Source organism: Dermacentor variabilis, chromosome 8 (assembly GCF_050947875.1).
Source record: "Dermacentor variabilis isolate Ectoservices chromosome 8, ASM5094787v1, whole genome shotgun sequence".
In the NCBI taxonomy this organism is placed as follows: Eukaryota; Metazoa; Arthropoda; class Arachnida; order Ixodida; family Ixodidae; genus Dermacentor; species Dermacentor variabilis.
Window position 1 is genome coordinate 35,262,706 of NC_134575.1, and position 11,189 is coordinate 35,273,894.

Genomic DNA, 11,189 nt, shown 5'->3' on the forward strand with positions numbered 1-11,189 from the left:
TGCCGTGAAGTGTCGGGCTATTTTGGTGCCCTCGAGTTATTGCGTGCTTTCTAAGGCACGCACCTGCTATTCCTGACGTGTTTCGCCTGCGTGTCCTCGTTTTTCTCGCATAAGACTCTGGCACGATGTTGACAGCGCGCTGCGCAAGTCGTTTACGTTTCGCTTGCAGCTAGCTCCTTGTGTGCAAGAAGTGCTAAAAGAGCCTGGCGCGCTGTCAGCCATCTGCTTGTGACGATCACCATTCGCCTGTTTCAGTTCTGCAGATTTTTTCCGTCCGTCCTTCATGTCACTATAGATGACTTCGCTCGCTGAAGCGGTCGTCTGCTATTCTTGACCACCCGTCTATGTGTCACATACAATGCTCGCGCACCGTGTCGGTCGTCTGCTGTTTCTGAATTAGCCGTCTGCTGTTTCTGATGATCTGTCCATGTGCTCCGTACGATTGTTGCCGTCTGCTAGTGAATTAGTTCAATTTTATTTTTCCTTGCGAGTAAGGCTTCTGGACTAAAAGCCGCTTTTTGCCTGCTTGTCTAGAAGCCTGATCGTCCATTGATTCCACATCATCGGTTGGCGTGAGATTGTTGTCGTCTGCTGCGGGTCAGATAGCAGTCTGTTATTTCTGATCGCGAGTTGGCGTAAGATTGTCGTCGTCTGCTGTTTGTGACCACCGCAGTTATATGCACGCCAACCTAAACGTTCGTCTGCTTGCTTCTTCGCAGATGGTGGTCGGTGGCCGGACGGCGATCGCCGCGCCCGTGTCCTGCGCCCGCGCCGCGAGCTGCGCCTCCCCCTGCTGCTGCTGCTGCCCTGACCTGGTGTGGTCGCCGCTGTCCGGCGGCGGCATGTGGTCGGCTCAACTTCGGTCGCCGCCGCCGCACGCCGCCGCGTCGTTGCCGCCCCAGTCGGCCACCGCGCACGGCTGTGCGGCGCTGCCCGACAAGCAGGCGCTCTTCCTGGTCGCCTTCCCGATCTGTGCCTCCTCCAACGGCACTTCCCAAGCGTCCCCCCAACTTCACCCAGCGGCGGCGACGACGTCGCCCTGCTGCTGCCGGTGCTGCTGCAAGTCCAGCTGGAGCGCCAAGCCGGCCTCGACGACGACGGCGCCCTGCTGGACCGCGCAGCAGGACGCCTCCTCGCCCGCCGGAAGGAACGCCTTCCTGCCGCCCAGGGAGGAAGAAGGGAAGCCTTCTTCCGGCCTCCTGGAAGACCGCCTCATGGAAGCCCCGCCGCCGCCGTCCCCTCCTCCTCCCCCTACGAACGCTCAGCAGCGCTACGGCAACCAGCCCCCTCACCTCTCCCCACCTCCCGGTGCACCAGCGGGGGCGGCGAGCGACGTCGACCTGAGCCGCGTCCGGGACGCCCTGAGGACGCTTCGCACCAGCGGCTACTACTACGAGGGCCTGTCCTGGGAGGAGGCCGGCCGGTTCCTGCGCGGGCGGCCCGTGGGCACGTTCCTGGTGCGCGACAGCTCGGACAACCGGTTCCTCTTCGCCCTGAGCGTGCAGACGGAGCGGGGCCCGACCAGCGTGCGCATCCACTACTGGCGCGGCCAGTTCCGGCTGGACTGCGAGGACGCGCTGGCGGGCAGCATGCCGTGGTTCTCGTGCGTCGTGTCGCTCGTGGAGCACTACGTGCGGCTCAGCCGCTCGGCCAAGGGACAGATGTGCGTGTGGTTGGACGGTCACGGCCGCCGGGACTTACCCATCGTGCTGACGAGGCCGCTGTACCGGGAGCCGGCCTCGCTCCAGCACCTGTGCCGCATCGCGCTCAACCGGAGCGCGGGCGCGGTGACCGCGGCGTCCTCAGAGTGCAGGGACGCGGAGCCGCTTCCGGCGGCGCTAAAGGACTACCTCAGGGACTACCCCCACCTACACTGACCAAAGCGTTACATGAGCCCCCCCCCACCTCTCCCGTTTTACATGTTTTTTTTTGGGGGGCGGGGTTTGCGAATTCTTCCTCCCAAACCCGGGGCACCCTTGTGTGGCCCTGTTCTGGTCCAGCTGCGGCGGCGGTAGTGATGGTGGGGGTAGCGAGGATTGTGCTTCGTCACCGTGACCGGGCCCCACCCACGAGTCGCAGTTCCTACACGTGTCGTGAAGAAAGTTAGCCAGCTTGTAGAGTCACTGGATGATGACCTCAGCGCAGCGCCTTGCTGTTTGCTTTCTGTTCGGCTTCCGCATTTTTTTTTAATATATAGTGCTGCTTACGGTCACCAAGTACAAAAATAACAAAACAAACAAACAATGTAATCAGACTTGGCAGAGCACAGACTTCCTGTTGAAAGCCTGTCGTCGCGTCTTGTCCTATTCGATTCTTCACGTGGTTGTTCTTTGTACCTGCTGTCCAATCATGAACCGTACGTTCGATTTCTATAGGACGCTGTTTCAAATGTTTCATACTGTTTCATCAAAATGCTTCATACAAATGAGTGAAAAATACAGCCTTGAGATAAAATCTGCACAACAGTATTTAGCTTCACAATTAGCGCATTTTTTAAGGCTTTAGCAAGATCGTTCGGTCACGTGAGCTGTGTCGCTCACTAGGTATTTCAGTAGCAGCGGCTGCAAAGTCTCACCTCAGTTTCTAATCGCCCTCAAGCTCAAGACGTCTGTCTATATTGGTGCTCTTTCGATAGGGAACCCGATCGATGTGGTGCTAACAATACCCAACGTACCAGGTTATACTGCAGGGTTTTACGGAACCTGCTCTAATATGTCCACGCATCGCCGTGGAATGCTTTTACCGTTTCAGGCTGTTTTCACTCGGGTCTCTTGCGTGCCTTTGCGGACGCTTCAATTTTGGCAGCGTTCTCCTTGCAGTTCGTTATTACACTAGCGAGGAAAACAAACTTTATTTTTTTTGTTTTCGGTTCAGCCGTGTAGTTAATGCTTGCGTCCGGTTGTAGCCGTTGGTGCATTGAATATTTCCGGTGCCAGATGATGATAAAGTGTGTACGAGGCTGTCGTGTACATTTGCTACCCCTGTATTTTGGCCGAATGCCATTTTCATTTTTTTTAAAATATTATTACTGAACTTTGACTTGCGTCTGTACCATGTCAAAAAAGTGCTTGCTTACAATATTTGGGAGGTGTCTGTGGAAAGCAGCTCCATTTTCTTTTTGGAATTTTCGCACTGGCTTGCTTTCTGCGGGTTTGAAAACGAAGCGGTTCGATGTATCTTTCTGGGCAGCTGTCTTTTGTGTATTCACGGATATCAAGAGAAAAAACGAGTGCGCTAGATTAAAATGTATTCCTTTAGAAGGGAGCCGCAATATCGTCTGCTTTGAAATGGATGCCGCTGTGTCGCTCGTAATCAGCGTTGAGAAATGAAATTTGAAAGTGAAAACGGGTACAGTATATATAAGGAGCACGCCTAACATTTTCAAGTTGCTCGCTAGTGCTAGCGTTTTCTTACGCGAGCAATATTTTTATAGCGTTACGCATCGCTGATCCTCGTCAGACGTATAAACCGTCTGCCTGCGCTGTCACAGAAAACGATGGCATTCAAGCGTTCAAACGATGGCAGACGATGGCATTCAAGCGTTCATCGAAGCCAAGTTCACGTCGCAGACGTGTTGGGTTTCCGAGTTGCGGACGATCTTGTGGCACTCCGAGTAGCAGACGACCTTGTGGTCCCCCGAGTAGCAGATGATTTTTGCGCCGTAGCGAGTAACCGAGATATTTTATGCTGTAAGCAAAGGTGTACCACAGCTCATCAATCGCATCAGTTGCACAACTCTCCTCTAAAGTCTCCTGTGACTAATTTTTTTTTTTTTTTTTTTTTTTACGAAGCGGACAAGTACATCACCGATGAGTGGAAAATCAAATTGAGCGTGCCACTGCTGGGGTACGTTCTAGTTCATCTCGCCTGCCGCTAGGTTGGGCGACAAATTCCAAAAATCTGACCCGCTCTGTTTTGGTGTACCCCTGTTTCTGAGACGCACAGTCGATTAAGAGTTTCGCAACTGGCGTGGTTAGAGCGCTTTTTCATGCACAAATGTTAGTCGGGAAAAAAAAATTGTGTGCGACACGTGACCGATCACATGATTGTGAACTGCTGGTTCTTTTAAAAGGCGCGTCGTCTTTTATCCAGTGACTCTACGAGCATACAAAGAAGAAACCGCGTTTTACTGTTCAGGTGCCTTCTGGGACCAAGATGGCGGCTATGTTTGTCTGTGTGTGTCGTACGCGCGCTACCGCCATCTGTCGGGTAACCCGCACACCTCTTCCCGGCGTCCCAAGTGTTCACAAGAAGGGAAAACGAAAGTGTCGGCGGTTTCCACGATTGTGCGGTGTTGTGACGCTTTTCTTACCTGTCTTCATTTTTTTTTTTTGCTTCTCTGAAATGCGTCGCTGCCTTATTCGCGGCCGCGCGGTATTTTTGTACAAGCGGCCCGTATCTTCCTTGTGAAGTCGTAAATTTGTGCGCGGGCCAAGCCGCTGCGGGTGACGCGTAAGAACGCGTCGCTCAAAAGAGCCCGCGAACGCGGCTTTTGTGAAAGCGAGCGAGGTTCGTGGCGTGCAGCCGTTTTGGCCGGGAAGCTATGATTTGTGGCGAGGATAGGCGCCGGATTCGCTCTTTCGTGTCGCTCCGGCAATATCCGGTCGTCTTGCAGAAGTTAACCGACGTCTGCGCCCTCTGCCAGCGGAGCGTGTTATCGAATTACCTGTTTGTTAGCTTGCCGAGCTGCCCACAGGTGACATGACTGGAAGTGAATCTAGGGAAAACGAAAAAAAAATGGAGCCCAATTTGTTCTGTCATCTAAAAAAAGTGGAATTGGTGAGCAGCTTCACTAAATGTGAGTCGCCGACTAGAATGTTACCTCCACGGCCGAGTACATTAATATAAGAAGAACCTACCAGAGGCGCCAGCCTTCAATACGGCGAAGGAAAACGTATATATATATATATATATATATATATATATATATATATATATATATATATATATGGACGAGAAGAAAATTTTCTTGTTTCGCAAGGCATTCCCAAGACATGAAAATATGCAATGTATGTCCCTGGACGTGTGAAGCAACGGACTCCATAATGCAAGGAGCGTTCTTTACCAGATGAGGCTAGGTGTAGGCTGTTGCAGACGACACTCTGTGTCGGTTGTAGCAGACGACGCGTGTCGAACATCTGCTACATCTATATTTCGTCACTTCGCGCGGCGTGTGTCGTAGGTGGCTCTTTCCTCGTCCTTGTGGCTTGCGCTACGCGGCGCACCGCGACGTTTTAACACAGCCACAATTTTTTTTGAAATCTAGTTCACTTTCAAAGATAAATCATGTTCGCAGTATTAGAAATGTCATCTCGGCATGTCGTATTCCTTCCGCGGCCACCGGAATCCTCGGTCCGCAAATACTTCTGCACGCTTTCGGTTTATTAGCAAATGCCTGGGGATAAAAAAGAAAGAAAAAGAAATGAACTTCCAACGCCAAAACGTGCACGCCACTGCTTGCGAGGGAAAGCTTGTTCTACCTTAACAAAGCGCAAAGTTCTGAATGTTGTGCAAGGCCCCGAAATTATTACGCGTGCGCGCGTGTGTATGTGTGTATGTATCGTAATGTGTGTCTGCACGTGTGTATGCAACTGAATGTACAGTGTGTCGGTGTATACGATGTTTATCTCTCTCCCGAGAAATGGTGCAGCTGTTCATTGTAAATAGTGTAACATAGCCACCGTAATATATGAATAAGAAAATGAAAAGAATTACCGCAAATATGACGAAGACAAGAAACAATAAATTTGTCTCTGGTATTTCCTACGAAACGTGTCGACTTCATTTTTTTTTTCACCGTACAGTCTGCGCGCGGTAGTCGCCGCTCTACGACCTCTAGCGATGGCGGCAATAAAGCATGCGCGAAGGCGTATACGCAACACTCAATTGCTGCCTTCAAAGGGACAGCGGAGATGAACAGAGTCAAACCTCGGTTTAACGAACATGAATGTAACGGACAATCAGTCAGACGAAGTAAATATGAAACGTTTTTCGCCAATACAGCATGCATGCAAGGAAAGCATGCTTAAAACAAATATCGGACATAACGAAGGTATTTTCGTGCCATGCGGATTCGTTACGACGAAGTACGACTCTATTCATAACTTAGCACGCACTAGCAAATTATGCTTGTGCAGTAGACAAACGACCATTCTTACCATAGAAGGGTGCTAGCGAAGCCAGATAATAAAAAAAACTCAGTGCTCTTCCGCTCTGTGAAGTAGTTTTGACCAGCGAAGCTGTGCACGTGGGACCCTTAATGGCGAACTGCACCTCCACCTCGGTTCGGCCCGGCATTGCGTCTACACACGGACCCGATCCTGGGGGAACTAGCTCTTAACAGCTTCGCTGTAAAATTGATTACGTCCCTGCGTTTCTCAATTAATTAAAAACGACCAACTCGGAAGAAGTGGCAAGAGCGCGGTAGCGCCGAGGGGCGCCAACGAGCCAGCTGTGGAAGAAGGCGACGCTGGAGCCAACCCTGATGATGATAGTTTTGTGTCTACGCACGGACACGATCCTGGGGGGAACTAGCGCCTTTAACAGCTTCGCTGTAAAAGCGAAAGAACTAAATGTGGCGTCAACACATTAAAGCGATCACAGCGGCTCTCCCTGACACCACAGATTTTGACATCATATACACGGGTCTATTAGTTTATAGGTAGAAGAGGGCTCTATTACGTTCTAAACGAACCTAATATTCTATCTAGCAAGTTTCGATGACTCGCCCACCACTAACACGGCGAATATTCTAGAGAATACGTAAAAATGCATGACCTCCCACTTGCTCGAAATTCAAAAATGTAAACTTTTACCCTTATTCAGCTGTAAGAGCTTTGCGTAGTGTTAATAATAGAAAAAGTCGCAGTTATGCCCGAAAGGCGAAGCATTGACAGCGATAGAAAAACATCGACAATTACACGAAACAAAGTTTGTAGTTAGCAAGCATTCGATTACTGATGAAGTTATAAAGCACGCTGTCGCGCACGCACAGACTAACACGAACAGATCTCTCTACGACGGCAATCGCCCACACAACGATGGCGTGATGAGAAGTGCGGGCATCGGTAAGTCCCCCAAAGCGGACGCTTCGTGCAGCCGTTCGCTTCACCACTGCGCATTGTCTCCCAAACTCACCATCACGCGACTTCCAACACAAAGGCGCCAGAAGACAGCGCGCGCGAAGCTATCAGCCATCTCGGCTCGCCTCTACAGCCCTGGCTGGCACCCGCCGCGTGTGACCAACACACGGAACGCGGGTCGCGTATACGCCCAGCCGCGCGGGCAGCCAAGGCCGGCTAGAGGAGGAGACGCGCGTTCTTCTCCCCCAGCGCGCGCTTGATCACGTGACCTCCAACGTTGGGCGCGCAGGAAGACGAGACTGAGAAGATGACGTCGATCAAGACACCGCGCATGTCGCCGCGGGCGTCACATTGCGCAGCACGGCGCAGGCACTCGCGCGAGTTTTTTTTTCACGTCAGAGAAGCAGTAACTAAACGGACAAATTTACAGCACTTGATGAAAAGCTTCGAATTCCCATATATTTCAAGACGTGGGTTGTATCTGCAGAATTTCTTTGTTTTTTGTGTGTGTTTTTGATGCGAAAGCGTCAAATGGCCCAGCGAGCGAGAAAGCCGGCGTCGCGTCTCGATGGCTCATGACACTGGCTCGGGCCTCGACGGAGCAGAGCAGACGAAAGTGAGCGCCTGCCACCGCCGTTTCGCGTGAGGGGAGAGGGCGTCGCCGCGACGCCACGCCACCCTCACTTTCGCTTCAGAAAGGACAGACCGACTCGAGGGTGTCCGTTCGCCGGGTGACGTACGTACGGTTGAACATGTGACGGACTGTCTTCAACAAAGGGCCGAGGTATAGAGTAAGGAATCAAAAAATTCTGGCGCACGATTTCCCGGCTGACAAGGCGCTTGTGGAACGATGTTTTAGTAGACATCGTTCTTAGTAAGCGTCTAGTAGACATCGTTTTTAGTAGGCGTGTAACTAGACGTCTTTGTCGAAGTCTTAGTAGATGCCTTAGTGGGCATCGGTATAGTAGCTCTCTCTGCTGTTGCCTATCTCGTTTTTTCTCTTCCGAATTTTCGCGTTAGTTCCGTAATGCATTGCTCACCGACTAGCTCCAGCCAAGAATTGCGCCAGACTATACACTTCGCGGTGCAGAACAGACGGCGACGTCCATTCCAAAAGTCCCATCCGCACGCCCTCTGTCCAGTCTATAGGCTGAGAAGTGTCTTCTTGCGCTGTGAAAGGAATGCAACGGTGGCAGAAAAAAAAAAAAATGCAGGCTTGTGCAGGCCGGCCGGAGAGATCAGAGCAGAGAGAGAGAGAGAGAGATAGAAAGAAAAAGACACCGGCGAAAGATAGGGAGCCTGTACCGAGAATTTTATGGACTGTCGTGTATACTACCTTGCCTCTGGCACGCGACCTCGTGGTGGCGCCGGTCAATGTCGTGTTGCAACTTATACAGCGAGTCGCGGCGTCTAGGCCGCCCCATTAGCCGCCGTAGGCCATTTATTTCTATAGCGGGCACTCCGTGTGCCCAATAAGGCAGCGAAGGACGTTGCAGATAAGAGCTGAAGCCTGCGAGTTGCGCACGCTTTAGCTTTTTTTTTGTTTGTTTTTACAGGGATACTGGAATATCGGGCATGTATCGGCATGGAGCGTCGACGAAGCTGGCGACATCTGGTGGCGGCGTTGCGGTTTTCGTCGCCATGCCACTCAGAGTTGGTGACGCCGAACTTGGCTTGGCTCGTCTTGGCGCGGCGCAGTCCGCGGAACTGTGGTGAACGGGGAGGGAGGGCGGAGGGGTTCTTCTGCGCAATTGTGGCGAAACTCTACAGTACACACACACACAAGAAAGTGAACTGTGAGAGACAGCACAAAAAAAAAAAAGCTATACTTGTTTTTCTGTGGTGCCTAAAACTCCTGCTCTGCGTTAAAAGGGACTAGGAACAAACTTACTTCAAACACAACCGGAAACGAAACGTCTTACTGTCGCTAATCGAGGGTTATTGTCGAAAAACGAAGATCGACATATACCAAGTCAATAGATATATGGACGCATAGAGAGACACCACCAGGATACAATCGCAAAATCTTAGAGGGCCACTAAGGAAATAAATATTTTGAGGTTTATTAGGAGTCTACCCGTCTACAATACCAGAAGAGCCATTCTTACCTTGAGCAGCGGTCTGGTAAGGCATACAAGACACGTTAACGAAAGAGGTGGCGACGCCGTCTTGAAGTTCCCGCACCAGCTTGCCATGACGTCATAGATTGTGATGGCGTCTGCTTGAGCCTAGTTAACGTTTTATCAGTAAAGATGGAGCACGTTGTACTCTCAAGGAGCCTGACCTGAGAAAGCTTCGGGAACTTTCACTGAGCCCAAACAACGACCAATATAGGATACTTTGAAATCCGTGACCTCACACAAACCTGCCATCGCTGGGGTTCCGGCACGAAATTTGAAAAGCCGAAATTTGAGCTTCATTTTTGTTTTGTTTTAATAATCAAACTCTTACCGAGAAATTAACGATAATATAGCTTTAAAAGCGTACCCAATCATTCTAATCGGATTTATCGCTTCATTTAATATGTCTCTTTAAGGAACCCAGTGCAAACAGAGGCGAAGACTGAGTGCTCACGTGACTTAGTTGAACGTATAAAAATTGCGGCGTAGAGAGTCCATCAGCTGTCCCGTTGCTTTAACCTTCATCGCTGTACTCGTCTCTGTCGCCCACGAATCTTCATGAACTATTTTCGATCGCGATCGTGGTTGAAATGTGCCATACGAGTTCGCAGCTTTAAAGCGACATTATATAAACTCAGGGACAACTTTTATGTCGCAGAGAAGACAGTGCTACAGAAGCGGGGCTTCTCGTGCACATGTGTTACTGCGCCAAGTAGTCCGGCAGACTCCATTCATTCCAGCGAGCAAGGCTGTCTAACTCTTACGAGACAGCTTCTTCTCTGCACCAGCCTGCGTATCGGAACGCTGGTACGCATAGACATCGTTCGCCACATGACGTCCAATTTCTGACGGTATGGTAAACCATAAAGATAATGTCAGTAATTTTCTTCAGAAAACTCATCAAGAACATTGTTACAGGTCTCTCGGTCTTTATTTGATGCCGCAGTGCCCGTTAACTTTCGTCATTGCAGACGACGTAAAAGTCCTGTGCAGTTTGACGACTCGCGCAAATCGCTTCCTAAGCATGCGTTTTTCCCTCTAGAATAAACAGCACTCACGATTACGATTTGACACAAGCCAGGCACGTCTAAGCGTCTTCAACGGAATGGTAAACCTTGTTAACCGAGCTCAATGGACACGAATCCATTCGTCTGCTCCCCATAACAGCAGTCGTCTGCGTCGTCAGCTAGCGAGAAAACAAAGCAGCCTGCATCGTTGCAGACTTCAATGCTGTCTCCACAACGCTGTCTTTGCTCTCTACGTCAGGATCGGAACAGCACTTAACGATGACGGCAAAGTGGCTGTCTACACAGAGACTTGGAACATACCCTCTGATTCAGTTTCTATGAGTAGACACTGCGTAGGTCTGTAGTCGCGACAGTTCCACATTTGCCAAGACGAGGAAGGGCAAAGCGACAAAAAAATTTCACATTTACTACTGAGCGACGTATTTTATGTCTTATTTCAACATAAGCGCTGCAGTAAATAGGATGTCTTTGTTTTCGGTTCCTTGGGTTATAAACAAACGCGAACACGAGTGTGGGACGAAGCCACACTTGCCCTTCGCCCTGCGTAGCTTCTCTCTTCATTGCCACAGAAAACAGTACGGTGACTACAGCAAACGAATACGGGCCGGCTTATAAATAACGGGTGTAACAGCTCCGAACAATTTTGTGGATGCGAGACGCGTTCCGAGCTTTATGTACCCCTGCTTCGCGATGCTGTAGATTACGTGACATGAAGACGACGACTCCTAAAGTGCAGACGACAGGGCGAGTTGGCGGGAATAATGGGCCCGCGATGCCACGGCGATGGAGAGAAAACGCTGGAGGCGTATAGTATACGCTGGCTTCGTTCGAAGTGGGTGTCGTCACCGACATTTACTCTCTCTTTCGCTTTCTCCTGCAAACAGCATCGTTGAGGTTGTACATTTGTCGACTACAACTGGATAACTAGAAATCTTTAGCAGACGATAGGCGTCAGAGGA

General features: G+C 50.6%; 1 protein-coding gene across 3 annotated transcripts in view; it reads left to right on the top strand.

The window, feature by feature from the left end:
• Nucleotides 1-5,771, top strand: part of LOC142589991 (uncharacterized) — a 39,475-nt gene extending 33,704 nt beyond the window's left edge. For all 3 annotated transcript variants that reach the window (XM_075701782.1, XM_075701783.1, XM_075701781.1), the window contains exon 2: nucleotides 720-5,771. In XM_075701782.1, coding sequence (XP_075557897.1) covers nucleotides 720-1,877 — 1,158 coding nt within the window. In that variant the 3' untranslated portion in view covers nucleotides 1,878-5,771. The remainder of the gene's footprint in view (nucleotides 1-719) is intronic.
• Nucleotides 5,772-11,189: the final 5,418 nt, after the last annotated feature.